The sequence below is a fragment of the Rutidosis leptorrhynchoides genome, chromosome 6 (assembly GCF_046630445.1).
Source record: "Rutidosis leptorrhynchoides isolate AG116_Rl617_1_P2 chromosome 6, CSIRO_AGI_Rlap_v1, whole genome shotgun sequence".
Lineage (NCBI taxonomy): Eukaryota > Viridiplantae > Streptophyta > Magnoliopsida > Asterales > Asteraceae > Rutidosis > Rutidosis leptorrhynchoides.
Window position 1 is genome coordinate 167109123 of NC_092338.1, and position 18368 is coordinate 167127490.

The following is an 18368-nucleotide window of genomic DNA, read 5'->3' on the forward strand; positions in this document are numbered from 1 at the left end:
ATTCGTGAGTTCGGGTCCGGGAAATAAAGTAAATTTGGTGATGTTAAAAGCTTATGTTTCGTAGAAAGACCCTCTATTCTAGCGTTGCAAGAAACGAAATGTCATAACCTAGTCGACAATTGGTTATTCGGGCTTTGGGGTTCTATTGATTGTGGGTATGTTCAAAAAGAAATGGTTGGTAAGTCGGGCGGACAATTATTAATTTGGGATAAAAACATCTTCGAGGTTTCTAGTGAGTTAATTGGTGACTTTTTTATTGCTATACGGGGAAAATGGAAAAAGTCGGGTAATGAATCGATTATTGTCAATGTGTACGGTCCGCATGATGACGCTAACAAATGTAAATTTTGGGATTCGCTTGACAAGATTTTGTGTATTGATGGTGTGTCGTGGGTCATTTGTGGGGACTTTAACGAGGTTAGAGATAAGTCGGAAAGATTGAATTGTGAATTTTTTGAGAATCGGGCTAAGAGGTTTAACGAGTTCATTGATAGAAATAGTTTAGTGGACATTCCTTTGGGTGGGAGGAAATTTACTAGGGTTAGTGATGATGGGATGAAAATGAGTAAGCTAGATAGATTCTTGGTTTTGAACGACTTTCTTAACCTTTGGACCGATCTAAAAGTGGTGGCTTTAGATAGAAGTGTATCGGACCATTGTCCTATTTCGTTGACGGATGGTGAGGTGGATTTTGGGCCTAAACCGTTCAAAATCTTTGATGATTGGTTCCTGGTTGAGGGTATTGACAAGGTTATTGCCGATTCTTGGTCTGGTCCAATGGGGGGTAACCGGAAGGATTGCATTTTTCGTAACAAGTTAAAAAGATTAAAAGGTGACCTTAAAGAATGGAGTAAAGTTCACTTTGGTAAGCTTGATAGTGAGATTGAGTCGGTTAAAAAGGTAGTAACGGATCTTGAACTGAAAGCTGAAGTAGGTTGTCTAAATGATGAAGAGCGAGCTAAATGGCTAAACTCGAGAAAAACATGGATGGAAAAGGAAAAAATTAAGATAGGGATGCTAAAGCAGAAAGCACGTGTTCGATGGATGCTTGATGTAGACGAAAACTCAAAATATTTCCATAATTCCTTAAAGAGAAAATTTAATAAAAACAACATCCGGGGGATTAATGTTAACGGGTCTTGGTGTGAAAATCCTAACACAATCAAAGAAGTTGCTTTCAACCATTTTAAGAACATTTTTGAGGTGCATAATTCGGATGGACCAAGCCTGGAAGGGCTGTTTTCTGAATCGGTTACATCAGCGGATAATGAGCTCTTAGAAGCTCCCTTCACGGAAGAGGAAATTTGGGAATCGGTCAAATGTTGTGGTAGTTCGAAGGCCCCGGGACCGGATGGGTTCAACTTTGGTTTTTTCAAAAAGTTTTGGTCCATAATCAAAGATGATTTGGTAGGTGCAATCAACTGGTTTTGGGTTTTTGGTGAGTTTTTCAAAAGGTTGCAATGCTTCTTTTGTTTCCCTTATTCCGAAGAAATCGGATCCGCTGAGTTTTAGTGATTATCGTTCGATTAGTCTTATATGCAGTTATTATAAAATTATTGCGAAAATGTTGTCCTTGAGAATTCGTAAAGTGGTACCTCGTCTTGTAGGGATGGAACAAAGTACGTTTCTTGGGGGTAGATATATTCTTGATGGTGCGTTAGTTGCTAATGAAGTGGTCGAAGATCTTAAACGAAACAAAAAGCACGGCCTAATTTTTAAGGTAGACTTCGAGAAAGCCTTTGATTCGCTTAATTGGGATTATCTTCTTGAAGTGATGAAATGTATGGGGTTCGGTACCAAATGGTGCAAGTGGATTTCCGCGTGTCTTAAATCAGCTACAATCTCAATTCTCATAAACGGGTCTCTGACAAGTGAGTTTAATCTTAATAGGGGCATTCGCCAAGGTGATCCTTTATCGCCTTTTCTTTTTATTATTGCAGCAGAGGGACTTAATATCCTAACAAAAGTGGCGGTTGAGAGAGGAATGTATAAAGGGGTGGAGGTGGGTAAAGATAAAGTCATCATCTCTCATTTGCAATATGCGGATGATATGATTTTTTTTGGCGAATGGAGTAGACGTAATGCGCGAAATTTAATGTACTTGTTGGTATGTTTTGAACGGGCTTCGGGGTTGAAGGTTAATTATAATAAAAGTCAATTATTTGGGATAGGCATTAGTAATGATAACGTTGAAGCTCTTGCGTCTTGGTGTTCGTGTCTCGACGGTCGATTGCCTTTCATGTATTTGGGTATTCCCGTGGGTAATAGGATGAAGAAATTGAATGATTGGTCCCCGGTGATCGAGAAATTTAACAAGAGGTTAGCCGATTGGAGAGCAAAAATGATTTCTTTCGGTGGACGGTTAACTTTAGTTAAGTCGGTTCTCTCTAGCCTACCTCTCTATTACTTCTCGCTCTTTCGTGCCCCTACTTGTGTGCTTAATTCTCTCGAGAGTGTGAGACGGAATTTTTTTTGGGGCGGGACGGGTTCTAATTCTAAAATGTCATGGCTTAAGTGGGGAAAAAAAATCCTTTTTCTTCACGAAGAAGGAGGTTTAAATATCATGTCCTTAAAAAGTAAAAATTCGGCTCTTCTTTGTAAGTGGTGGTGGAGGTTTAAAACCGAAACTAACACTTTGTGGGTCACCGTTATTCGTAGCATTTATGGTTCTAATGGAGGTCTTGTGCTTGGTAACGGGCTTGCCCGGAATCCAAACGCTAGCCTTTGGAATTCTATTTGTGATGCAGGAAAACATGTGGACGGGTTAGGGATTTCTTTCTCTAATTCTTTCATACGCTCAATCGGGGACGGGAAAAGCACTTCTTTTTGGGATGACATTTGGGTAGGGAACGCAAGCTTTAAGGATAGATTCAAAAGACTACATAGGCTAGAGATTGACAAAGATATCAACATCAGTAGCAAAATCGAAGAATTTAAGGGAGATGGGCTAGGCAATTGGGCCTATCCACCGATGGGCGGAACGCATAGTGAACTAAATGAGTTGCGTGATACTGTTCGGAACTTGCAGCTGACCGAAGGTAAAAAAGACTGTTGGAGCTGGAATCTTAATTTGAAGGGCATTTATAAGGTCAAGGACTGTTTGGTTCTTGTCGACAAAGTCATTCTACCACGTGCGGTTAATTCTATTGAGTCGTTGCGAAATGGTTTGGTTCCAAAAAAAGTGGAGGTGTTTATTTGGCGGGCGAGATTAGGACGTATACCGGTAAGATTCGTGTTAGATAAACGGGGCATCGACTTGAATAGTGTGAGATGCCCGATTTATGATGGTGACATTGAGACGGTGGAGCATATACTTTTTTCCTGTCAAGTGGCAAAAGACATTTGGGCTAAAGTTCTTAAATGGTGGGGGGTATAATTAGGCTATATTCGGGTTTGAGGATATTTTTAATGGTACTTTCGGTTGTGTAGCACAGGATCATAAAAAGAATCAATGGCAATCGGTTTGTTGGGTGGTTTGTTACATTCTATGGAAGAATAGAAATGCAAAGGTGTTCAAGAATAAGCTCGAGATGGTCCCATCTTTATTTAGCGAGGTTCAAGTTCTTTCATATGATTGGATTTCACGACGTTGCAAGGGTCATATTATGGATTGGCTACAATGGTTTTCACACTCTTAGTTTTAACTCCTTTTGTTAGTTGCAATCTTTGCAATTAGCTTAGGGCGATGTAATTTGTTTTTCTTATTTATTTCATGATGTATCGTGCTGTTAAGGGTGCCCAGTCAATCATGTACTATTCGTGATTGTTTAATATAAGTCCTTCTTGCTTTTCAAAAAAAAAGTATATTAAGACCGAAATGGTTAGTATTAGGGTTAAGTGTGCAAATGGGTCGAAATTTTCACTATAGGTCAATGTGTCACTTGAAGAGGGAGTAAGTTGGTTGACCAACTCGATTGTATGATTAATTATATGAATGATGTAATAGGTACGCCGCGTTGAAGGTTGCGAGCTTGATTAACTCACCAAAGGCGTTAAGGTGAGTGGAATGATTATATGTATGTGTCTATGGCGTATTTATTTATGAATGTTATGGTATGAACCACGAGCCGGTAGTACCATATCATGTATGTGACGAGTGTCATGATGTGAACCACGAGCCGGTAGCATCAACTGTGAACCACGAGCCGGTAGCACTATAAAATGAGGCGTGGACCACGAGCCGGTAGCGCCAAAGTGTGAACCACGAGCCGGTAGCACTATAAAATGAGGCGTGAACCACGAGCCGGTAGCGCCAAAGTGTGAACCATGTACCGGTAGCACTATAAACGAGTGAGACTCAAATGCGTAGTGGCGTGAACCACGAGCCGGTAGCGTCATAACATTGCGTATGGTGTGAACCACGAGCCGGTAGCACCATAGCGTTTATGGTTAACCATATTATGTTGTTGGATATTGATTAGCATGCTATATATATATATATATATATATATATATATATATATATATATATATATATATATATATATATTTCATATATTGTGTTGAGTATATGCTAATGTGGTGTTGTGATAGTGTACGAGTTGTTAGCATTATGAGTATGACGGCATGCTATTTGAGTTATATTTCCGTATGAGGTATTTGGTGGGTGAGATTGCAAATAGATGGGTTATATATGTGTATGTATAATTATTGTACTCACTAAGCTTTACTTACCCTCTCATTGTTTACTCTTTTTAGGTTCCTGCGTGGACAAGGGTAAGGGTGTTCGGTTGGATTAGTGGCCTCCCGCTTTGTTTTGATAGGGGATGCATTTGGTTTATTAGCTTTTGAAGTTGGCCAAGATGTGGGTAGTTTAACCCCAAACACCATGCTCTAGGTGTCGTTTGGAACTTAAACTCTTATGGTCGAACTTGTATTTTTGAACGAAACTCGTAAAACGGCTGATGTGGGCCCGATGTTGTAAATCTTGGTTTTATGGTGGAAACTTCTTAGTTTAATTATGTTAACATGTTGTGAAAAGGATTTCGTCTAAAAGTGTCGGGAAGCGGGTTTTCCGCTCACGTAAGTTGGACTTGGGGGTCAGAATATTTCAGTTCATTTGGACGCCGTCCCATTTGGTTGGACGCCGTCCTGTTCTTAAGTACTGGACGCCGTCCAGATGTGCTGCCTCAGAATTTTTTTTTTGGGTCGTATTTTGGTATAACGAGGTTTGAGTCGTTACAACTCGTAACTTTTAACCCTTTTAGACACACTTTTGAGGTTACCCAACAAATGTCTAGCACATAGTGCATGAAATACTTCTGGAAATACAATTGATATGCTAGCAGCTATTGTCGGTGCCCTGTCAGATATAATGGTAAGATTATCAATACAACACCCCGAAGACTGTAGAGAGTCTCTTAGATTACCAAAAAAACCATGTCCAATGATCGGTGGTCTCTCCTGCTCCAATACCGTAAGCTAATTGAAGGATTCCATTATTAGCATCCATAGCGTCAGCAATCAAGTTAGTCCCCAAATAACGAATTTTTAAATGAGCCCCATCGGCTATGATTACCGGACGTGCATAGTTAACAAACGAACGTGTCTACATATAAAATTATTGGAACATTGTTAGTGAATACGAGTTAAATTAATAAGTAAATGAAGAGAGCATTAAACATACCGCTGCACCAATGGACATGTAACTCATAACAAATCTTCCTTCGTCGTGCGTTCGAATTTTGGTTACGCTACCTAGGTTAGACAATCTAAGATTATATAGATAATTAGGCAGTATTTGAAAGGATTCTTCAAGACTACCCCTTAACATCTCAATCGCGTAACATTTGGCTTTCCATACTTGGTGGTATGATAGACTAATCTTAAATCGAGCTGACATATCATTCCTGATATCATCCGATCGATAGACACGACCTTCGCGTCCGGTCAATAGACAAGATCTCGGGTAAATCGAAACCATAGCTCTTTGGGCTCCTCACATATTTCGCGTCCGTTGATTGCAAATTTTTGGACGGTCAATCTGATTCATTAATAAGCAATGAATGTATCCCAGATCATTGTCATCACACTTTATAGCTAACCAATGACCAAAACACGTTTCTCTGAAAATCTTTGTCTGAGCCGGAGTGAGGTTGTTTTTAATTTCACGAATAAGAGACATCTTGCTTCGAATTGTGACCTTTGCCTCGAACAAAACCTGTAAACAAACAATGTATATGTCATTATACATATATGTTGATATAGTATACAGAATATACATACACTTAATACCTATACATATACATATACATATACATATACAAAATATACATATACATATACAAAATACACATAATACATATACATATACATTTAACTATACATACATATAGATAAACTATACATACTTATAGATAAAATACAAATACATTATAGTCGACCCTCATTCTTGTCGACTATAGTTTAAATATACTATATTCGACCCTATATGTGGTCAACTATAGTGTATTATGTTGACAGTCGACCCCTAGTTGGGTCGAATACCCAAATATCCTTCTGCCCTAATTTATTACACCATCACAATCACCATCAGCATCACCGTATAGTTATATTCTATAGGAATTAACAAATATATGTATACTATAGGAATCTACAATTGAGTGAATCTGCAAAGAATCAGGGTTGATGGTTCGTATCTAGGGCTTGTGGAGCAAAATTTTGTAATTTGAAATGTGTAAACTCGCTATTTCAGTGTTATTTTGTATACTCGACCAACATTAAGGCCGCCCGTGTATTTTTTGGGTCAAATACAGTGGTCGACCGACCAAACAAGGTAGTCAACCTTGTCAGTTATAAATTATGGTCGACCACAATGAAAATTGTGGTGGTCGACCATACCACATGGTAGTTGACCCAAATGCTGGTCGACCTAATGGTGTAATTAGACATTTTTTTTTCTTCCCAAAAAGTGTATTTTGGAATAAAACTTTTAAAAAAGTGTATTTAGACGAATTTTCCCCATTGAAATACATATTCAAGAATCACCACCTGTGTTTTAGTCGGTCCAATGTTTTTTACATTATATAAGAGTTAGCCCATGCGTTTTTAAATGAAGCCCAACATCATATGGTCCAGTATGGGCTAACCAAATAAATCTGTTTGGATATATTCCATTTAAAATTTTTAAAAAGAATACAACTAAAACTATAATCTTATTGTATATACGTCATCAATAAGATATTTTTTTTACCATATTTTAATTTATTATTATAAAGATTTTGAGCCCGTGTGAATGCATAGATGTTTAAAAATATGTTAAAGGATTAGTTGTGCTTTACTAAAAATAAGAAATGTTGCTAAATATAAATCATCGGCGCTTAAGTTATTTTAAATTTTGACTAGCGTGTGTGTGTGTGTGTGTGTGTTTTAATTTAGAAGACGGTAAAGGAATACTCGATAAAATAGCCCCATAACTTAGGGAGAATGGGTGCCGCCTCACAAAGGATGTCGCATTGACCAGGCCCGAGTGAATTTCTTACCAAGGGTTTTTATCATATATACTCTTCCTAACCTTAATAATCACATATTTACCCACCTAAACATGATTATATCATATAAGTCAGTTCTTAACCTTTATATATAACATATTTACCCACTTAAAAAGATAATATCATATATGTCCATCTTAAATACTTATATCCATAATATATACCCATCGATTGTAATTTACTTAATTGGTTGACATCAAAGCTATCCAAATGCACCGCAGGTCTACAGCAACTCGAAACTCTCCGAATCATTTTATAAAATGTTTTGTAAAAGGTAGTAGATATCCTATTGAAGATGCTTTCACTGATTTACATGATAGCATCAAAACAGTCGAAGCAAAGCAATTATGGAGTGGGTTGCATCTTGTGGAAGAGTAGGAATGATAAGCTGTATTGCAAAAAGAAATGGGATCTTTATGCCATTCAATCAGAGATACAAATCATGAGTTACGAATGGATATCAAGACGTTGCAAAAAAAATCACTCAATTGATGCCAATAGTTGATTAACCTGGCTTCGTACGTGTTGTCGGTGAATCAGAGGATGGGTATGGGTTAAGACACGAATATTGATTTAATATTCTCCTGGCAACTCTTCGTGAGTGTAAACTAGTTTACAACTCGCGACTTCGCAGGATTATATATAAAAAAATTTGTAATAAATCTATTGTAGTGTAGTATGTCAAGTCAACACTGAAAGTATTTATTTGTAAGTGATTTTGTATTTGAATCAAGTAGTTCATTATATTGTTTTAGTAATTTAATATGATGTGTTTCATATTATATAGATTCCTTTTTGTATGTTTGTTTTCTGAAATTCGACATTAGGAAGTGTTTCCATAATATCGATCGACATTGACTCATTCCCCAACTTATCTTTAAGGAAGAGATCGGTGACCCCAAGCTTTTACCCCATTCAGATAGTCTTTTCTTTGTTTTCTTTTTGTATGTGTAGATGTCCATTATATATATAAAATTGTAACCATGTGATAGAGAGTTATGTATATTACTAGTTTTATGAGCTCGTGCATTACACGAGGGTTGTACAATTAGTAATCGATAAAGTTGGTAATGATCAAATATATAATACAGTTACAATGAAAAAATTAATTATTACTAATATTATTTATATAGAGAGCATTAGTATTGAATATAAAAGTGAGCTCGTGTATTACACGACAGTTGTATAAATTAGTATTCGATAACGTTAATATTGATATATATTAAATGTATAAAACGATTACAATGAAAAAAAATTATTACTAATAACATTTGTATCGAAAATATTAGTATTGAATACTAACATATAGATTATGAGCCTGATTATGTGGCAAATTGTGTATTTAAAAATATAAATATCGTAGCTTTTACTTATTTAAATATTAAATTTAATGAATATTAATTGAAATTTGATATAATATTAGTGAATAATATATGAGTTCTTATTATATAATATTATAGATAAAAAATTATTTATTATGTGAAAGCTATAAAAGTATTATGAAATACAATAATTTAATCTGTATAAGAATATAATTCTATTATTATAATATAATGTCTAAAAGTCTCACTTTCTATATTATATTTATTATTAAAATTCACCATAAATATGTAAAAACTTTACTTAATACTCCTAAATGTATAATTATTACGTACATCTTTTTTTATAAATATATAGAAACTTTAAATTACATACCTTTAATTCTAGGGAGTTATTTTAGGGAGTTACCAAAAATAATTCAAGTTCATTAAGAAAATGACACATGGATTATTTAATTCAGATAGATTGAGAAATTGATACATAGAATTATTGACACACACTTTATAATAATGTATAGATTATAGATTATAGATTAAACCAAATAACTATTATGTGCAATTCTTTGTTTCATTTCATCAAAGGTGCAGAATACTAATAGAAAACTGATAATTACAAGCTTTGGACGACTTTAGCAAAGATTAATGTCATATGTTTAATGAGGTGGCTAGACAACGATGCTAGTACAAATTCTCTAACAGGTTTCGTATGTGTAAGGTATCTATATATCTATATATTAATATATATCTTATCCAAAGTGTTTATATACACAATTAATGTTTCTAGAAATATCAAACAACGTTAACCAATACATAAGTCTTTTTAGTTAGTTTATGTAACATTCTGTTTAACAAATATTATTTATTGTATTATCAAAAACTGAGACTTCAATAATAAAATATAATAACTACATGCGTTATAAATATAATTAATCTTACCAATAAGAACATTAGTTTGAGTATATGACAAATAAATAGCAATGCAATTAGGAATAACAATTCAATATTAAATTTTGGTTACGTCTATATTTAAAAGAAATTAAGTTATTACAAGAATTTTAGTTAGCTACAACAACATACTCTACTTTCGTTTCCCTCTCTTGCTCTCAGTAACCACTATCTACCAAAATATGTATGTTCAACTTGTTGGCTTGTTTCTAGCTTAACGACACAAGAACATCATTTGTGAGCAAACAGCAAACCAAAATCTATGAACCCGCGAAGAAAGGCGACCCAAGAAGTTTTGATAATGTGTATATAAAACATCCCATACATAATATAGCGAAATAGAATGCAAAATTAAATAGCACAAGTCTAGCCATTGTTTACAAACAAGTATAGACTATATCAACTATCAATCTTAATCAATCATCTATAGTATTGGACAACTTTAGAACTGAAAAGAATGTTATCATCAGCTAATATGTATAATCTCGGAATGCTTACAAGCAAATATGTATAATTCCAAAAGGCTTACAAGCATATGTGATCCTATACTCTCACACATACACACTCATAGTTACACTCAAAGTACAACAAATAAACATAATAATACCAGCTTAGACAATGCGACCTCATCGTAATTACTGTGCGCCATTTTAATAAGCTTGTCTCCTGACTATTAAAGAAGCATAGAGGATTACACAGTTTCAAAAAAAAATTCACAAAGGCACAACATACGGTTCTACTTCTAATAAAGATGAACAAACCTTCAGCTGAATACATGTTCCACTTTCTCTCAACAGTAAGGAAGCTTCTTCTTCTATTAGTTTCTAAAACTCTGATTCAACAATCTGTTATTCATTCCGCATTAACAATCCGCAACACAATCAGTCATATAACCATTCATTGATGTTAGAGATGGCATACTATGCTTACGTCTAATTAGAATGGTCGATTTTGGTTATATTTGATCACTTATGTCAACAAAAATAAAAATAATTAGTTCAGAATAAAAGGGTACGGGTTAAGAGTCACCAAAGAGATTTTAATGTATACAATCACCTATAACCTAATCTACAAAGATAAATTATGTTTGGTTCTATGCCCTTGCCATCTTTATACCTGAATAGAAGAAAAGAACATAGCAGCATATGATTGTATGATTTTCATAACCTTTTAAGAGCGGTCACAATGGTGCGTCCAGGTGAGCCGCCCAGCTCCGCCCAGGCTGGGCGCCGATGGCACGGAGGCTGCCCAGGTCCCGCCCAGGGGTCCGCCCAACTCACACGTCCTCATTTTCGTCCATTTTGAGCAGATTTGTGGGCGAGTGTTGACCGTTGCAAAATAAAAAAAAAAAAATATCAAAAACAGCCCAACGACTACATCAAACGGCTATATGCCATTTTCTTTTTTTTTTCTTTCTTCTTTTACTCTATTTAAACAACACACATTTACTTCATTTTACACACACAAATTTCATATTATTTCTCTCATTCCCATCATTTTTATATACTTCCACTCTCACTTTTTTAACAACAAAAATGAGTTTCAAAAAAACACCAAACAAAGGCAAATCGAAACAACGTCCCGTAGTTCAAGATCCAAATGCGGTGGGTCGAGATATGATGCAAAATTTACTCGATAACTCGCAACAAACTACCGGGTTTTCTCGATTTGCAAATACTAATGCATTTGCGGGTATGTTCAGAAATATCCAACAAGAAAGTCAACAATCTCAACATATTCCATACTACCCAAACCAACATACTCAACAACGTCCATACTACCCGAACCAACATTCTCAACAACGTCCATACTACCCGAACCAACAATCTCAACATTCTCAACAACTTATGTAGTGACCCGAACTTTTCCATGTTTATATATATATATAATGAAATTGTTATTTACATGATTAAGTGTTTCCAACATGTTAAGCAATCAAACTTGTTAAGACGTGATTAATTGAAATAGGTTTCATATAGACAATTGACCACCCAAGTTGACCGGTGATTCACGAACGTTAAAACTTGTAAAAACTATATGATGACATATATATGGATATATATATATATGGATATATATATATATATATATATATATATATATAGTTAACATGATATTATGATAAGTAAGTATCTCATTAGATATTTTAACAATGAGTTATATACATAAAAATGAGACTATTGAATTAAGAAACTCGAAAACGATATATATAACGATTATCGTTATATCAACGTCTTACTAAATACATATGAATCATTTTAAGATATTGATACACTATATTTATACATTTAAATGATAAGTAAACATATCATTAAATGTATTAACAATGAACTACATATGTAAAAACAAGACTACTAACTAAAGGATTTCGAAACGAGACATATATGTAACGATTATCGTTGTAACGACATTTAATTGTATATATATCATATTAAGATATATTAATACATCATAATATCATGATAATGTAATAATTTAACATCTCATTAGATATAATAAACAATGGGTTAACAACATTTAACAAGATCGTTAACTTAAAGGTTTCAAAACAACATTTACATATAACGACTAACGATGACTTAACGACTCAGTTAAAATGTATACAAATGTAGTGTTTTAATATGTATTCATACACTTTTGAAAGACTTCAAGACACTTATCAAAGTACTTCTACTTAACAAAAATGCTTACAATTACATCCTCGTTCATTTTCATCAACAATTCTACTCGTATGCACCCGTATTCGTACTTGTACAATACCTAGCTTTTAAATGTATTTACTATTGGTATATACACTCCAATGATCAGCTCTTAGCAGCCCATGTGAGTCACCTAACCATGTGTGAACCATCATTTAACATCTAGCATGAAATATCTCACAAAATTACAAACTAATGGAGCCTATATTGACACTACACTTTCACGTGAAATGGAGAGCTCACAAACACATTCACTTTGCAATTTTCTTGAATCAAATTACTCTCTTTCAAGTGTTCTTCCTTTGTTCTAAGTGTTCTTCATCATCTTCAACAAAATCTAGCTCAATCTAGTTCATAAATCCATACATAAACCAAGTTATAAAACAACTACTCAAGAACACACCAACAACACTTTCAAGTTTGCTAGCTTACTTTCAATCTTGCAAATCCATTTCAAGTGATCATCCAATCTCAAGAAATCTTTCTTATTTACAGTAAGATATCTTTCTAATTCAAGGTAATACTCATACTCAAACTTTGATTCAATTTCTATAACTATAACAATCTTGTTTCGAGTGGAAATCTTACTTGAACTTGTTTTCGTGTCATGCTTTTGCTTCAAAAACTCTCAAGCCATCCAAGGATCCTTTGAAGCTAGATCTATTTTTCTCATTTTCAGTAGGTTTATCCATAAAACCTAAGGTAGTAATGATGTTCATAACATCATTCGATTGGTATATATAAAACTACCTTATTCGAAGGTTTAAACTTGTAATCACTAGAACATAGTTTAGGTAATTCTAAACTTGTTCGCAAACAAAAGTTAATCCTTCTAACTTGACTTTAAAAATCAACTAGACACATGTTCTATATCTATATTATATGCTAACTTAATGATTTAAAACCTGAAAACACGAAAAACATCGTAAAACCGGATATACGCCGTCGTAGTAACACTGCGGGCTTTTTTGGGTTAGTTAATTAAAAACTATGATAAACTTTGATTTAAAAGTTGTTCTTCTGGGAAAATGATTTTTCTTATGAACATGAAACTATATCCAAAAATCATGGTTAAACTCAAAGTGGAAGTATGTTTTCCAAAATGGTCATCTAGACGTCGTTCTTTCGACTGAAATGACTACCTTTACAAAAACACCTTGTAACCTGTATTTCCGACTATAAACTTATACTTTTTCTGTTTAGATTCATAAAATTAAGTTCAATATGAAACCATTGCAACTTGAATCACTCAAAACGGATTTAAAACGAAGAAGTTATGGGTAAAACAAGATTGGATAATTTTTCTTGTTGTAGCTACGTGAAAATTGGTAACAAATATATACTAATCATATCCTAGCTAACTCATATTGTATTATACATGTATTCTAATATATTATGTAATCTTGGGATACCATAGACACGAATACAATGTTTTGACATATCATATCGACCTATCTATCTATATATATATATATATATATATATATATATATATATATATATATATATATATATATATATATATATATATATATTTCAAAACAACCATAGACACTCTATATGCAGTAATGTTGGAGTTAGCTATACATGGTTGAGGTTGATTCCAAAATATTATATATACTTTGAGTTGTGATCTAGCCTGAGGCTTATATACACGAGGTCGTGGATTGATTCGAGATAATATATATTACTTTATTTTTGTACATCTAACTGTGGACAACTAGTTGTAGGTTACTAACGAGGACAGCTGACTTAATAAACTTAAAACATTAAAACGTATTAAAAATGTTGTAAATATATTTTGAACATACATTGATATATATGTACATATTTGTTATAGGTTCGTGAATCGACCAGTGGCCAAGTCTTACTTCCCGACGAAGTAAAAATCTGTGAAAGTGAGTTATAGTCCCACTTTTAAAATCTAATATTTTGGGATGAGAATACATGCAGTTTTATAAATGTTTTACGAAATAGACACAAGTTAATGAAACTACATTATATGGGTGAATGATCGAAGCCGAATATGCCCCTTTTTGCTTGGTAGCCTAAGAATTAGTAAACCGATCTACTAATTGACGCGAATCCTAAAGATAGATCTATTGGGCCTAACGAACCCCATCCAAAGTACAGGATGCTTTAGTACTTCGAATTCGTTTTTATCATGTCCGAAGGATTTCCCGAAATGATAGGGGATATTCTTATATGCATCTTGTTAATGTCGGTTACCAGGTGTTCACCATATGAATGATTTTTATCTCTATGTATGGGATGTATATTGAAATATGAAATCTTGTGGTCTATTATTACGATTTGATAAATATATATGTTAAACCTATAACTCACCAACATTTTTGTTGACGTTTAAAGCATGTTTATTCTCAAGTGATTATTAAGAGCTTCTGCTATTGCATGCTAAAATAAGAACAAGATTTGGTGTCAGCATGCTTGTATAATATTGTTTAAATCTCCATTCGAGATTTACTTTATTGTAACATATTAATATTGTAAACCAATATGTATTGGTAGTGTGTAAGTGTGATATTTTTAGATTATCATTTCTGGATAATCTAGGTGATGTCCTTTTAACCTTGTCAATAAAGTAAAGGTTATGGTTTGTTTTAAAAACGCATGCAGTCTTTGAAAAACGTCTCATATAGAGGTCAAAACCTCGCAACGAAATCAATTAATATGGAACGTTTATAATCAATATGAACGGGACATTTCAGTTGGTATCCGAGCGTTGGTCTTAGAGAACCAGAAATTTGAATTAGTGTGTCTTATCGAGTTTGTTAGGATACATTAGTGAGTCTGGACTTCGACCGTGTTTTCTTTAAAAACGATTGCTTAACACTTTTGTTGGAAACTATATATTATTAACATGTAATTATTATGTGATATATTAACCTCTTTGAAAGGACCCGTTCATATACATTATAAACGATTCACAATAGTTGATTACATCGCGAGGTATTTGACCTCTATATGATACGTTTTACTAAAATTACATTCGTTTTTAAAAGACAAACTTTCTTTACATCTAAAATTGACGGCATGCATACTATTTCATATTACATCCAACTATAATTGACTTAATATTAATCTTGATGAACTCAACGACTCGAATGCAACGTCTTTCAAAGTATGTCATGAATGACTCCAAGTAATATCCTTAAAATGAGCTAATGCACAGCGGAAGATTTCTTTAATACCTGAGAATAAACATGCTTTAAAGTGTCAACCAAAAGGTTGGTGAGTTCATTAGTTTATCATAATCAATCATTTCCGTAATAGTAATAGACCACAAGATTTCATATACATAAACGTTTTAATAAAAATATTCTAAGTGGTTGAGCACTTGGTAACCATACTTAACATTTAACCAACGTCGCATATTCCCTTTATTATGAAATCTCACTACACTGTACCAAGTGTAGTCACTGAAACGAAGTACTGTGCAACCGTTGAATACTGGTCGTCCAGTCCGGTTGGGGTTTTCAGGCCCGATAGATCTATCAACAGGATTCGCGTTTACAATACCGCATGTAAATGGTAGTTACCAAGCTATTAGGGAAAAATATGCAAAGTGGTACAACTCAACGTAGAATATGTTTTTAGTACTTGTGTCCATTTCGTAAAACAGTTATAAAACAGTGCATGTATTCTCAGCCCAAAAATATATATAAAAAGGGAGTAATGAAACTCACAATACTGTATTTCGTAGCAATTATGTATATGACGGCACTGAACAAGTGCAGGGTTTGTCTTGGATTCACGAACCTATATTAAGTATATATATTTATATGTTGGTCAATATCTGTCTAACAATTTAGGTCAAGTCGTAGTGTATCACAATCCTAATGCTCGAGACCGACATGCAAAAGTCAACAAAAGTCAACTTGACCCAAAATGACTTCCAAAATCTATACATGTTTATTATATAACTTATATATAGTCGTTTTATATATTTAAATATATTTATCAGATCTTATTATACTAAATAATACAAGTCATTTATTAATAAATAAAAATTTATATTTAAATTCATATATGATAAAAATATACTTTTATATATCTCAAGTAATAAAATTTATAAAATTCACTTAATATCATAAAAATATAGTGGTATGTATTATTAATGTAATTATATTACGTGTGGTAAAAATATCTTTGTACACATATTTATTTGATAAAATAACATTGATAATAATAATAATGATAAAAATAATAAAATGATAGTTTCAATAAAAATATTAATTTTTAGTAATAAAGATAATTTTAGTAATAACATCAACTGATAACAATTATAATAATCGTTTTAATAATAATATTAAAACTAATAATAATTCAGTTGACCATATCTTTTAATCCGTTCATCGAACCCACACGATTTCTAATTGAAAAGTTATTAATTTTTCTTTAGATTTTCAACGACATGCATATCATATACCTTATCTCAGTAGCATATGTATCAAATTCGTGATTTATCATAAACTATTTAACGACGAAACTAAGCATACAAACATGCATAATCATATATACTCGAGCACTAGTCAGGGATACACTATTAATATATAAAAGATAAGATATGAATGCTCACGTATCAATATTGTGATTCAATATTGCAGGAAAGTACGTAGACGCAACGAAAATGATAAATGTTAGGTTGACCTCACGAGCAATACCCTCGAACAATACCCATAACCTCCATAGCTATAGCCCATAATTTCCTTAGCTCTATCCCGTTTGAAAACTTATTTTGAAATCGTCTGAATATAACTCCGTCGTAGTATTTTATGTATACTAATAATATCTTGAAATAATACTAAGTAAATATATTTATGTAATTCGATTGAGAGAGTTTAGAGAAATATATTTTTAAGTTTCTATGAAATAATGAAACCTATTGAATTCTATTTATAATAGATTTTTGAATTATTAAAGTGAATTATTAAAGTATGAATTATTAAAGTGAATTATTAAAGTATGAATTATTAAAGTGAATTATTAAAGTATGAATTATTAAAGTGAATTATTAAAGTATAAATTATTAAAGTGAATTATTAAAGTATGAATTATTAAAGTAAATTATTAAAATATGAATTATTAAAGTGAATTATTAAAGTGAATTATTAAAGTAAATTATTAAAGTTAAAGTAAAGTAAAAGTAAAGTAAAGGTAAAGTTAAAGTATAGTAAAAGTATAAAACTATGTATGTATAATACGCGTATAAATATATTTAATATTAATTTAAATCGTTATATCATAAAACACTTTAGAAAAGTAGAATTATATATATTCATAATAGGTTTCAAGGTTTTAAATTACAGTCTGTTGGTGAAGCATGGGATAAAGTCCAAAGGTTTAATAAACGTATGAAATCATCTTAATGAAAAATGTCGAGTTACTTAACTTGTCGATATCCAACATCTAAGTTATTTACACTCCACGTTCTTACTTATAGATTACTTTACCATTTTCCGAATATTGTCAGAAAGAATAGATTTCTTAAATCACAGTGGACCTCATAACATTGGCCCGTAATCATATCATAATGTATCTGATAATTCAATCATTTGATATTATCTCTTAATTCTGTCGATAAATATAACGAAACAAATACGTTCATGTAAAGTATCATATATCTAATACTTTATTAATGTTTTCAGTTAATATTATATATTATATATACATATCTATATACACATAATTGTTCGTGAATCGTCGAACACGGTCAAAGGGTAATTTATTACATGAATGTAGTTCTAAACTTTTTGAGATTCAACATTACAAATTCTGCTTATCGTGTCGGAAACATATAAAAGTTAGGTTTAAATTTGGTCGGAAATTTCTGGGTCATCACAGTACGTACCCGTTAAAGAAATTTCATCCCGAAATTTGATCGAGGTCGTCAT

The 18368-nt window shown here is 32.8% G+C and overlaps 1 protein-coding gene across 1 annotated transcript; it reads left to right on the forward strand.

The window, feature by feature from the left end:
* Nucleotides 1-1564: 1564 nt before the first annotated feature.
* LOC139854237 (uncharacterized) lies at nucleotides 1565-3376 on the forward strand. Its single transcript, XM_071843553.1, has 3 exons — nucleotides 1565-2002; nucleotides 2138-2319; nucleotides 2659-3376. The coding sequence occupies exons 1-3, from the start codon at nucleotides 1565-1567 to the stop codon at nucleotides 3374-3376; spliced, it is 1338 nt and encodes a 445-aa protein (XP_071699654.1).
* The last annotated feature ends 14992 nt before the right edge of the window (nucleotides 3377-18368 follow it).

Excerpts from the sequence above, each read along its gene's own strand:
- LOC139854237 (XM_071843553.1), top strand. The coding sequence starts at position 1,565 with ATGTTGTCCTTGAGAATTCGTAAAGTGGTACCTCGTCTTGTAGGGATG. Across the intron at positions 2,003-2,137 it reads GAATGTATAAAGGGGTGGAG|GTTAATTATAATAAAAGTCA; the intron begins GTGGGTAAAGAT and ends TCGGGGTTGAAG. Across the intron at positions 2,320-2,658 it reads ATCGAGAAATTTAACAAGAG|CATTTATGGTTCTAATGGAG; the intron begins GTTAGCCGATTG and ends CGTTATTCGTAG.